Source organism: Phacochoerus africanus, chromosome 7 (assembly GCF_016906955.1).
Source record: "Phacochoerus africanus isolate WHEZ1 chromosome 7, ROS_Pafr_v1, whole genome shotgun sequence".
Taxonomy (NCBI): domain Eukaryota; kingdom Metazoa; phylum Chordata; class Mammalia; order Artiodactyla; family Suidae; genus Phacochoerus; species Phacochoerus africanus.
This window is the reverse complement of record NC_062550.1, coordinates 67,159,148-67,171,575: the sequence shown is the minus strand read 5'-3', so window position 1 is coordinate 67,171,575 and position 12,428 is coordinate 67,159,148. Positions and strand designations below refer to the sequence as shown.

At 44.8% G+C, this 12,428-nt stretch overlaps 1 protein-coding gene across 2 annotated transcripts in view; it reads left to right on the top strand.

Moving 5' to 3' along the window:
- Positions 1-4,542: 4,542 nt before the first annotated feature.
- LOC125131271 (antigen WC1.1-like) overlaps positions 4,543-12,428 on the top strand; it is a 29,237-nt gene continuing 21,351 nt past the window's right edge. For both annotated transcript variants that reach the window (XM_047787629.1, XM_047787628.1), the window contains exons 1-2: positions 4,543-4,645; positions 11,317-11,646. In XM_047787629.1, the coding sequence (XP_047643585.1) occupies positions 4,576-4,645; positions 11,317-11,646 (400 nt within the window). In that variant the 5' untranslated portion in view covers positions 4,543-4,575. The remainder of the gene's footprint in view (positions 4,646-11,316; positions 11,647-12,428) is intronic.

Below are 12,428 nucleotides of genomic sequence, written 5' to 3'. Positions count from 1 at the left end.
CCCTCAGTATTTGTCACATGGAGAACTTCAGGTGTGGAATGAAGAGGGTGTGAAGCTGGCTCTGAGCTCTGGTGGGGGCTCTGGGGAGTGTGAGTCCCACATAGAATGCTTCCTTCCCACATCTAGGTGCTGAAATGTTGAGAGCTAGGGTGAGGGGGCCACAGGGTGGGCTGAGTGGACTGCAGGGGTACATCCTGTGAACCCTGAGCCTGAGGGGGTGTGAAGGATGTGGCAGCATGTTGGTGACCTTAAATTTTGAGGTTGAGGCTCTATCTTGCCTCCCCTTACTGCCCTCGCAGTCTCTCTGTTCATTCCAGGGTTACTTTCTGGGAGCATCAGGGAGCTTCTCTGATCAATGGACACCGTGACAAGGCAGCAATGGCTAAAATGGGCTGAAGTCCCTCTGCCTTTATCTTTCTCCTCAACCCACATGAGCTTCCAGTCTTGCCAAAACCTTGACCTCAGAAGGAAGTGGGGGTCACTGATGGTTTCAGGCTGCATGTTCCTTCCCCTCTGATTCACATGCCTCTTCTTTGCCCCCTAGCCTGCAGCCACCCTCCAGCAAAAGACCTTCTATTTCCCCTTTCTGTCTAGGCCTATTTTGCATGTCCTTTAACTATGGTTTATACTACAATTTGTGGTCTGAGTCCTACTAAATCAAACTCTCAGTATATAAAGGGGATGAAGGTTCGATGTTTAGAAAGCCTTAGTCTTTTCAAAAATTCCGATTGTGGATCTAGCATAAGCAAACCCAACTAGTATCCATGAGGATGTGGGTTCGATCCCTGGCTGCACCCAGTGGGTTAAATATCTGGCATTGCTGAGAGGTCCGGTGTAGGTTGGAGACATAGCTTGGATCTGGTGTTGCTGTGGCTGGGGTGTAGGCTGGCAGCTGTAGCTCCAGTTCGATCCACAGCCTGGGAACTTCCATATGCCGCACATGCAGCACTAAAGAAAAAGAAAAAGAACAAAAAACTTTAGTCTTTCAAAACTATTTATTTTCTTCTCGGTGGACCCCCAAATCCTATTTTGCAGAGCTAGTTGAATGATGACTACTTTTTTCCCTTTGTTTTCTGTATTAACGATCTCTTTCTTTCCCAAAGTTTCATTTGGTAGCTGCCTGAAAGGGATGTTTCCCATGTAATGAAATATGTCTATGTGATGAAGGACTGGGTTCAGAGAGCTTCCGTGTTGGTGAACATGTGGAGGTGCTGGGAGAGTGGTGTGCAGGGAGAGGCCATGGGAGCTCCATGTTCCTTCCCACATACCTTGTCCTATGCATCTCTTCCATTTGGTTCTTCCGGAATTATAGCCTTTTTAATGAACCAGTGATCTAATAAGCAAAATATCTCTCAGAGTTCTGACAGTGAATTACCCTTCATTTATTTCACGTCTGCCCAAGTGGATGAAGGGAAAGCTTCTCCTAATAGTGCAGCTATTAACAAAATACGATTTCAGTGAATCAGCTTGACGAAGTTCATTCCACTGTGAGTTTGCAAGCTGCAGAGAGGTAGTGTTCACAATTACTCTTTTTTTTAATTGTTATTTCCCCGATACAGTTTTTTTTTTCCTACTGTACAGCATGGTGACCCAGTTACACATACATGTACACATTCTATTTTCTCACATTATCATGCTCCATCATAAATGACTAGACATAGCTCCCAGTGCTATACAGCAGGATCTCATTGCTAATCCATTCCAAAGGCAATAGTCTGTATCTATTAACCCCAAGTTCCCCATCCACCCCACTCCCTCCCCCTCCCCCTGGGCAACCACAAGTCTATTCTCCAAGTCCATGATTTTCTTTTCTGTGGAAAGGTTCATTTGTGCCATATGTTAGATTCCAGATATAAGTGATATCATATGGTATTTGTCTTTGTTTTTCTGACTTACTTCACTTAGTATGAGAGCCTCTAGTTCCATCCATGTTGCACAATTATTCTTCTATCAGATAGATTTCCACCGGTTATCTACTTTTTTTTTTTTCTGGACAGAATGTACAGATTCTACAGCTGTCCTTGTTCTCTGTCATAGTTTCTGTGTTAAGCTCAGAGTTTCATTGGCTTTGTCCCTAATTGAGGCTCCTATTGGCTGGAACTTCCTGAGTCCGCCCCCCCTTTAATGCACCAAAGCTTTGGTTTGCGAGAAGTCATGAAACCCAATGAAACATGAAATAGTAGGGCCAAAGTAGCTTCACTCTTGTGGCCTTTTATACCTGAACCATGAAGAAGACGGTAGTCTCACTGTCCCTCTTGCTCTTGCTCTCTTCTCCCAACAAGTTCAACAGTATTAGCTTAGTTCTTCAAACTCTAGACCCCATGAGGACTGGCTCTGGATGCTTATTCCTCAGTCAACCCAATTACATCTCTTGGTAATCTGGTTTTCAATTCTTTCTCCAATTCCTAGTGCATTCTATTTTCAGTCAAACAAAGATTTCAAGGGGAGTAGAGGTACTGATGCCTTGAAGGATGGGTATGGTCAGAATAAGAGCAAGAAGTAGTAGAATAGAATTTCAATATGTACGCATTTAGAAAGGGCATGTTTTTCAGAAATTACCGGGTTGAGGGAGGGACCATGGGTGTGGTTGATGGTCTTGATTTCCCTGGTGTACCCACCTCACTATCAGGTAAATATCCCTTTCCAAAAGATGCTTCTCCTGGGAGTTCCCATTTTGGCTCATTGGTAACAAAACCAACTAGTATCCATGAGGATGCGGGTTCAATTCCTGGCCTTGCTCAGTGGGTTAAGGATCCGGCATTGCTGTGAACTGTGGTGTAGGTTGCAGAGGCAGCTCGGATTTTGCATTGCTGAGGCCATGGCTTAGGCCGGCAGCTGTAGCTCTGATTCAACCTCTAGCCTGGAAACTTCTGTATGCCACAGGGGCAGCCCTAAAAAGCAAAAAAAAAAAAAAAAAAAAAAGAAGCTTCCCATTCACCCTCCTCTTATTACTCACTATCTTTTTTCTTCATAGTTTTTCACGTATGTTGTTAAATAATTATTTACACACATATATAATTTGTATATACTTATATTGGTATAAGTAAATATTTGTATAATATTTCACCACCAGCTGGATGTGAATTCCATGAGATCAAGGATAGTGTCTCTCTTGCTCACTGCTTTATTCCCAGCCCACAGCATGCTTATGTGCAGTGCTGTGGAGCAGCACCTTAGCAAGTGCTAGCTGATGGTGTGCTGGGCGCTATGCCCAGTAACTGGCAACTTTCACCTGAGCATTTATATCTTATGAAGCCTTGTTATTTCTATCTCCCCTTGTTTCTTTCTCTGGGGTGACTAACAGTGAAGGCAGTGAAAATGAAAGAATGAGTACATATGTCAGGGATAGCAAAGCTAATATGTATTTGGAATTAAACCTCATGTTACCTCAGGCATTGAATTAAGAGAGATACCAGAAGTTCCCTTTGTGGCTCAGCGGTAACGAACCTGACTAGTATCCATGAGGACTTGGGTTTGATCTCTGGCCTCACTGGTTAAGTGTCCAGCATTGCTTTGGCTGTGGTGTAGGCTGGCAGCAGCAGCTCTGATTTGACCCCTGGCATAGGAACTGCCCTATGATGCATGTGTGGCCCTAAAAAGCATGACAGAGGGAGAAGGCAGGAGAGATAGAGAGAGATTCCAAAAGAGTAGGAGGGTGGATGCAGAAAAAATTGTGCAGGTGCATCAGCTGATTGGCTCTGACCCCTGAACCCCAGCCCAGCTCCTAGGGCAGGACTGCTGGCCCTGGGCAGTTGTACAAGAGGAGGAGGTTGGGTCTGTCTGTAAATACCCTGTAGGTTACCTCCCCCTTTCATCCTGGAGAAGGAGAATTCGACCTCTACTGGCATGTATGTACAGGACACAGGGGATAAGAAAGGTCCTGGAGGGGAAAAGCTAGGTTCTGTCAAAGCCCCATGATATTATGAGCCCCCTATGTGCTCCAGGACCCAGTAAATAGCTTACTCTGAGCAGCAGGGAAAGACTGACAATCACACCTCCCAACTGGTGGCTCCCACCTCACCCCTTCTACGTTCACCTGTGTAGTCCTCTGCTCCTGGTCCTCGTTTTCTGTTCCTCTGATAATTATTCTCACATTTCAAGCCTTCCTTGTTTCTCTGCTTCAGCTTGGGCTCAGTCACAGGGAAGATCAATGTTGATTACACCAAAGATGTTCTCCACAGGCCAACTGGTCCCAGCACCCTGACCCTGTGAGATCTCACAGTCTGTGGGGATCAGCCAGAATGATCTGAGAGGGAGAGAGATGTATTCATGTTTTTTGATATAATTTTTCTACCCCTGCCCTGGTCACGGGGACCTTATTCCTCGGGGATGAGGTCAAAGGACCGTGTTGCTCATATAAGGAGATGTTGAAGACTCAGAAGCTAATTGGTGTCTAAGCTTCAGAAAGTGGAGATGAAGCCTCCAATAGCATCTGAAATGGTAGAAAGTGTCTCTATTGGCTCTCGGTAGGGAGGATGTCAGGGGATGGGTCTATATAGACCTTTGTCGGTCCCCTGACACCCTCTCTGGTTATTTTGCGGCAGGGACTTCAACCTTGATGACCTGGGAGTCAGGATGGCTCTAAACAGACACCTCTCTCTTCAGAGACTCTGCTTCCTCCTGGTCATCATGGTGGGGGGTCAAGGTAAGAGTTTCGTCTCTTTCCTGGGATCAACAACCAATGTATGGACACCTCAGTGCAGGGAAGTGTCCCTGGAGTTATGGAGCCGAAGCCTCTGTGGAGACCCTATGTTTTTGACCAAAAGGGAACCACGCTGATTGTGAATATTGGTTCCTCTCCTGCTGAGGGTGGACTGGTCGTAGCAGCAGGTTTTACAGAGGAATGCTATTTGGTGTGGACTGAGGTGAGTGTGTTTCAGTCCTGTCCACCAGTCTCCCTTGCTCTCAGGGAGCTTCTGTGGAGTCCCAGTGGCTCCCCGGGTGTGGCAGGTCCAGAGACTGACCTCAGCTGGGTCTCTGGGCTGTTCCCCACACACGCCATTTGCTGCTTTGTAGAGGACTCTCCATGGGATTCCCATGTTTTACGCATTTAGGCTCCTTTAGGCTCTGTGCTTGTGTGTGTGTGTAAGGTGTGTAGGGTGTGCGAGGGTGTGTGAAGCCTGTCTGTGTGAGAGGAACAGGGCTGCCGAGAAGGGACTGAGTCAGTTGGTTTGTGAAACACAGTGGGTGCCCACATGGTTGCGGGGTCATGTCAGCTGCATGTAACCAGATCATAGATAAACTTGCACCTGCCTGCTTCTCTCCTTCAACCCCACGATGCCTCCTCTCTGCTTGTTGTGAGGTTTGCCCAGCACTGGGCTGTATGAGTCTTTAGTTCCTGGCCTCACTTGTTCCTTCCAGGTGGTCATTTTAGAGCAGAGAAACCTGCAGCCAGGAAAGCGGCCCCTTGTTTATAGAGATTAATTGATGTTCATCACCAGATGTAGAAAGTTTCCTGAGTCCCTACAAATTGTTTGCTGATATGCTGGGGTCCTGCAAGGGTTCTTTCAATTCTCTAGGATCTCTTGTGAATTCTGTAGGTGCATTTTCTCTCTCAGGCCCTTTTTTTCCCTCCCTATGAGCAGGTTTCCTCTGAGGGAGAGGACTGCAGGCTTCAGAGCTAGTGCTGCTGAAAACCTAGTCTTCAGCCTGGAGGAGGTGGATCTTTCAGATCTGGGGATGGGTCCAGCCAAGCCTCTCAGTACAGTGCCGTCTCATCTCAGCACTCATTGTTGTCCCCTTAGACCTCAGTCTCTAGTGCTATAACTCTCCTTGGGAAAACCTCCCTCTCCAGTCTCTGCTCCTGGAGTGCTGATCTGATGCTAGTGAAGATTGTCCTCCTGAGGGCTCTGAAGGGCAGAGGTGGGTTTTGGTCCCATGAAGGGGGGCAAATAATAGATGCTCTGATACAAGGCCTGCTCCCTTATGAGGAAAACTATAGGGGGTTTCCTCGGTAGTTCCTTAGCAGCAAGAATATTTCACCAAAGCAAGTATTCTTTTCATTTTCCCTGAAACAACACCATTCAGTGTTATTCTACTAAAATTATATTCTACCTCATATGACATTGGGCCTGCTCCTTATTAAACAATAGTCCTGGCCTTTTGAGCATTTCATGAATTCCCTGGGCTAAGGGTTGAATCGGAGCTGCGGCTGCCAGCTTACAACACAGCCATAGCAATGCCAGATCCAAGCTGCATTCAGTGACTTACATCAGAGCTCAAGGCAACACCAGATCCTTAATCCACTGAACAAGGCCAGGGATGGAACCCACATCCTCATGGATACTGGTAGGGTCGGTATCCTGCTGAGTGACAACAGGAACTCCAGCATTTGATGATTTCTGAGCTGGGCACACACTACAGGAGTCTCCATCATGAAATCCATGATGAGCACGGGCATAACATTATCCCTCAAATGCAATCGTTGGTCTACTTTTTATGCTCAAAAACGTAGACCCAAGATTAGATGTTAGTATATATTATTTTTAACATCTTTTTAAAATCAATCACATATTTCAGACATTTCTCTGTATCATTAACTATTCCTTTACACACTAAACTGGTGCTATTACAGGGCTCTGGAAGAAGTGGACGGGAAGGGAGCAGGCAAGGACTGGTGTCCAGTGTGAAGCAGCATGTGTACACTGGGCTAAATCTGACAATAACTTCAGCATCATCTGTGCAAGCTATTTGTTTCTCAGGGGTAAAATCTGCGGCAGTTTTCTGCAGAGCAGGTCACTGTGAACTGTCATTGCTTCATAGTATGGCTTCTATTGGTCTTTGCTTTTCTTGTTTATTCCTAGTCATCTCTATAAGGCTAGCTCAGCTTTGTAGGTCTGGGTGAGGCAAAACTGAAGCAGGACTCTCATGAGGTGCCCCCAAAGACTAGGGACACTGCTCAGCCTGTTCTTACTGTCCTCGTGAGAGGAACTCTCTTGGCGCACCTGGCATTGAGCAATCCTGGCTTGGAGGATGGAAAGTTGTGGTCAAAAGGACAGTGTCTTGATGTAGTAAAATTTCTTGGAGGACTCCAGATCTTTTCAAAGATTGTTTTTTTCCTGATAGCTGTTGAATTTTTGAACTTTTTGGAGGGGATAGAGGTCATCATCTTTTATATCAGCATTCTGATTATGTCATGTTTAAGGAAGTTATTCTTTGAGAGAATGGTTTTGAATATAGAATTTTAGATTGGCATTTTTTTTCTTTTGGCACATCTAAGGCTTCAATCTACTCTATGTTGGCATATCTTTTTATTCATGGGGACTTATACGTTAGTATAGATGTTTCTTAATTTATATACCTAGTTTCTGTCTTAATTTCTTTTGTCAATTTTCTGCTGTTTCTTACCATTTTGGTAAGAATAAGGTAGGTTATGTTGTAGTAACACGTAACCAAAATTTATTCTTACATGACATGTTCCACTCAATTTGGCAGGATTTCTGCTTCGTAATTATTCAACTGCTCAGGTTGTTGAAATCTCCACCATCTCATGCCACCACTGCAACCCAAGGATGCAGTATTTGCTGTGGTAGAAAAGTATATTGGTTCTTACCTCTTTCTGTGTGGTAGTGACTCACATCATTTGTTCATACTTCATTGGATAAGTCAGATCACATAGTGATGCTTAACTTCAAACAGACTAGGAAGTGTTAATAGTCCCATGTGCTCAGTACATGAGAAGTTTTTTTTAGGGCTGCACCTGCAGCATATGGAGGTCCCCAGGCTAGGGGTCTAATCAGAGCTACAGCTGCCGGCCTATGCTACAGCCACAGCAACACCAGATCTGCGACCTACACCACAGCTCACGGCAACACCAGATCCTTAACCCACTGAGAGAGGCCAGGGATCAAACACGCAACCTCAAGGTTCGCAGTCAGACTCCTTTCCTCTGTGCCACTATGGGAACTCCAAAGAGAATTTTAAGTATCACTGAACACTAGCTGCTTTTCCATCTATGACGATTCTACAAATGAATTCCTTTTTATATATCTTGCCTAAGTTTTCTTGGGCTTATTCACTCTAAGGATTGGTGTCTTCCATCAATTCTGGAAAACTCTCAGTCAATATCTGTCAAATATTACTTCTGCTCAATTCTCTCTCTTTCTGGGACTCTGTCCTGCGTGTCTCTCTCTCTCATCTCCCTCTCTTCCTTTCTATGTTTTATTACACCCTTCTATTTCCATTTTCTGTCTCTTCTGTAATTTCTCTTCTGTAATTTTCATCGTTTTGTTTCTCTGTGCAGCATTCCAGGCAATTCATTCTGATTTATCATTTGCTTCATTAATTCTCTCTTTACCTGAGTTTAATGTTACGTAAAAATTTTAATTTCAGCAAATATATCTTCTCCTTCCTCCCTTCCTCACTCCCCCTCCCTCCTTTTTTCTTGCTTTCTCCCTTCTTTCCTTCCTTCCTCCCTCCCTTTCTTTCTCTCTTTGCTTTTTAGGGCCGCACTTGGATTTTCCCAGGCTAGGGGTCAAATCCGAGCTGCATCTGCTGGCCTATTCCACAGCCACAGCAACGTGGGATCCAAGCCGCAACTGTGATCTTCGGTGCAGCTCATGGCAAGGCCAGATCCTTAATCCACTGTGTGAGGCCAGGGATCGAACCCACATCCTCATGGATACTAGTTGGGCTCGTTACCACAATGGGAACTTCCAACAAACATATTTTCATTCCTAGAAGTTAGCTTTAGGTTTTTAAGTTTTGTCCATGCATTTTCTGGTCCCTTGAAGATGCTTTAAGAGTATATTTTTCCTTCTTTAAATATTGTATGTGTGGTAGTGGTATAGCTTAGTATGTGATGTATTCACTATGAGAAGTCTCTGTGTCTGCTTCAGGAGGTTCTCTTGGTTCTTGTTAATGGAACTTTGTTTCTTTGTGTGCTTGCTTTTTTTAATTGACAATATACTGGTCACTATATTTATAAATATCATGCATAGAAATAATTCGAAGCCTAGGAACAAGGCAATTTACTCTAGAAATGCTTTTATTTTTATTAGCTTTTTATTTCATTTTATTATTAGTAGTGGATCACCTTAATACAAGTTCAAAAACTGACACAAACCAGATAGTCTAGAGATTGAAATTTTGAATATAACTTTACGCAAGAGCACCTCTGTTTCAACTGGTGTCCTGGCTGATTGTGGAGAATGTCTTCTGTTGGATGTTTCATCTACTTGTATGTGGGTTTGGATTTTGATTTATGCCTCTTCACCAAAAAAGCCCATAAAAACACACTTGGAGTTCATGCTGCAGTACAATGGGATCTGTCGTGTCTCTGGAGTGCTGGGACACAGGTTCAATCCCAGGCCTCTTACAGTGGGTTAAGGATCTGGCATTGCCACATCAGGTCACAACTGCAACTCGGATATGATCCCTGGCCCGGGAACTCCATATCCTGTGGGGTAGCCAAAAAAGAAAAAGTGCTAAAAATTTTCTATTATTAAAAATAAACAAGCAAACGAACAAAAATGAAGCACATTCCACCCCCCTTCCCAACTATGCACAGGCCAATGTCATCAGGACAAATACACAAGCACACTCCATTCTCCTGTATCTCAGCAAATTTCCATTTTCCCCTCCAGATTTGGCCTGGCTTTTTTTTTTCTTCTTCTTCCTCTTCAATCAGGACTTTAATGCCTTCAAGATAACTTTTAGTAATTTTTTCTACTTTATTTATTTTCAGCAGAATATATAGCCTCAATAACCAAACCTACCATTATTGAGAAGATCTCCTAGAACTGTTCATAGCAATAAAATAATCTACTTTGTTTGTGTCATCAGCTAGGTAAAAGCTACATGAAGACAAGAATATCATGTTATTTTCTGCATTTACAGCACCCGAGTATAGGACCTGATTTTGAAACGGATAATTTTAGTATTAATAAAAGCTGGATTCTTATGTAATTTTAGGGTCTCATTTCAATCGTTTACTCCCACCTCACGGTCAGACTTCTAAAACAAATCATTGAGTAAGCTTCACAGGATATCTCCCTGCTTCTACTAGCTCATATGCCTCCTTCCCATTTATCTTTATTTCCTTCCTAGCCCTGGGCCCCCCAGGCCTCTAGACTGAACTGTGTCCCTCCAAAATTCATATATTAAAGGCCTAGCCTCCAGGGTGACTTAATTTGGAGATAGGGCCTTTAGGAGGTAATCAAGGTTAAAATAAGGTCATAAGTGTGGGGCCCTGATCCCGTAGGTGGCATTATAAGGGAAGGAAGGGAGGGAGATATCTCTCTCCTTCTATCTCTGTGCGCACGTCTTGAGGAAACGCCACGTAAGCATATAGAGAGATGGCAATGCCTGCAAACCAAGGGAAGAGGTCTCAGAATGAAATCTGCCCCACTAGGACGTTGATCACCCTGCTATTTTCTGACTCTGGAGAGAAGCTCTACATTAGTCATGTATTGCTGTGCAACAAATTAATACCAAACTTGGCAGCTTAAAATAATCAACGTCTAGCATCACCTAACTTCTGTAGGTCAGGAATCGGCACGACTTACCTGGGTCCTCTGACTCAGGATCCCTTAGGAGGCTGCAGTCATCTGAAGGTTTAGCCAGGGTGGGTACAACCCACATGACCTTGGTGGGCTGTTAAATCAAGAGCCGCAGTCCCTTGCTGGCTGTTGGCTGAGGCCTCCCTCAGGTCCTTGTCACAGGGGTCCCTCCATATGCAGCTCAGACGTGGCAGTGGCTTCATCAGAGCAAGAGAGAACAAGATAGATGAACACAGGAAAAACCAGAGTCATCTTGAAACCTAACCTCCTATTCGACATCACTTTTGCCAGATCCCATTTGTTAGATGCGTGTTGTTAGCTACAGTCAAGTGTGGGGTTTACACAAGGATGAGTACCAGGTGGCAGGAATCGTCAGGACATTGGAGAGGCTGCTCACCATAGTCCTCTGTTCCCAAGTGAGACGAGAGTGCTCTCTATGGAACATAGAAGGAGAGGGAAGATTTCTCCCCGGGATCATGGTCCTCACTGTAGCTGAGACAGGGAAGCTGGGCCCCTAGTGGCCTTGGGCACATCTGCTGGGAAGGCAGCCCCCAGAGTCTCTGAAGTGCTATCCTCAGGGGTGTTGGTTCACCACGCTTGTTAGAATTTTTGGGTGATATTTTCCCAGTTCTGTGATGCCACACTCGTAGCTTAGAATTGATCACCATGGGAAAATTTACAAACAAAAATTAACCAATGCAATACACAGGGATTTTTCCCCTGAGAATGCATTTTTTAATACCTACCAGCATACAACTGCATGGTCTTCTAAAATCTGTCCTGTATCCTGTGTTCTGTGTCTGTATCTCTCTTACAGCTCTGGAGCTGAGGTTGAAGGATGGACGCCACCGCTGTGAGGGGAGAGTGGAAGTGAAGCACCAAGGAATATGGGCTTCAGTATATACTCAGTACTGGTTCATGGAGGCTGCAGAAGTGGTGTGCAAAGAGCTGGGATGTGGATCTGCTATTGATGCTCCCAGAGGGTCTTATTTTGGACCAAGGCTTGGTCCTATTTGGGTTTTCACTCTTTACTGCAACAATACCGAGCCAGGTTCACCTCTCAGTATTGATGGTTGTGTTCATCTCGACTTTAAAAACTATAATCATACCTTTTCTCACGACCAGGATGTTGGAGCAGTCTGCTCAGGTAAGGCCTGTCTGGTCTGGAAGGGGATCCCCAGCAGGAAAAGCCTCAGTCTCATTCCCAGAAAAACTCTGGATAAACGAGATCACAGCCTTTAGAACACACTTGCATGAAGACTCTGGTCACACAGTGATCCTAGAGCATTAGGTGCTCAAGGGAGCATGAGGGCTTGCCTGTCCCTGGACAATAAAGGCTCCAGACCTGTGGACCACTGGGCCCTTCAGATCTCTGTGGTGTGTCCTAAGAGGCAGGAAGGTGAGGTCAAATATTTCCGACAGGTACCACTGCTGGGCTGTACTTTTATGAATTAGTTTCATTACGGTACCTGCTTTTTATCCTTTCATGGGATGGTCAGTCAGGCTGGGCCGCAAGAAAAGACATAAGAGAGGGTCAGGCAAACATAGTTTATTTTACTTACTGGCCAAAGAGAGAAAACTCACCACAGGCAAAAGGAGTCCACACGGTGGAGTGGTCTCCAAGGGGGCTGGCTCATTGAAGCATGAAGAACCAAGAGGGAGTAGACAAGTGATTATTTTGGGGATCAGGGTAGAGTTATACAAGGAAAAGGCATGAGAGGATTTCATTGAGGAATCCCCTCATGGCCTATCACTTAGGATTTGGCATTGTCCCTGCTGTGGCTTGGGTTTGATCCCTGGCCTGGGAACTTCCGCCTGCCTTGGGCATGTCCAAAAAAAGTAAAAGCGTTAAACATAGAATTAGCGTATGATCCAGCAACTCCACTTTTGGATATGGGCCCAGAAGAACTCTAAGGAGGGATTCAAACA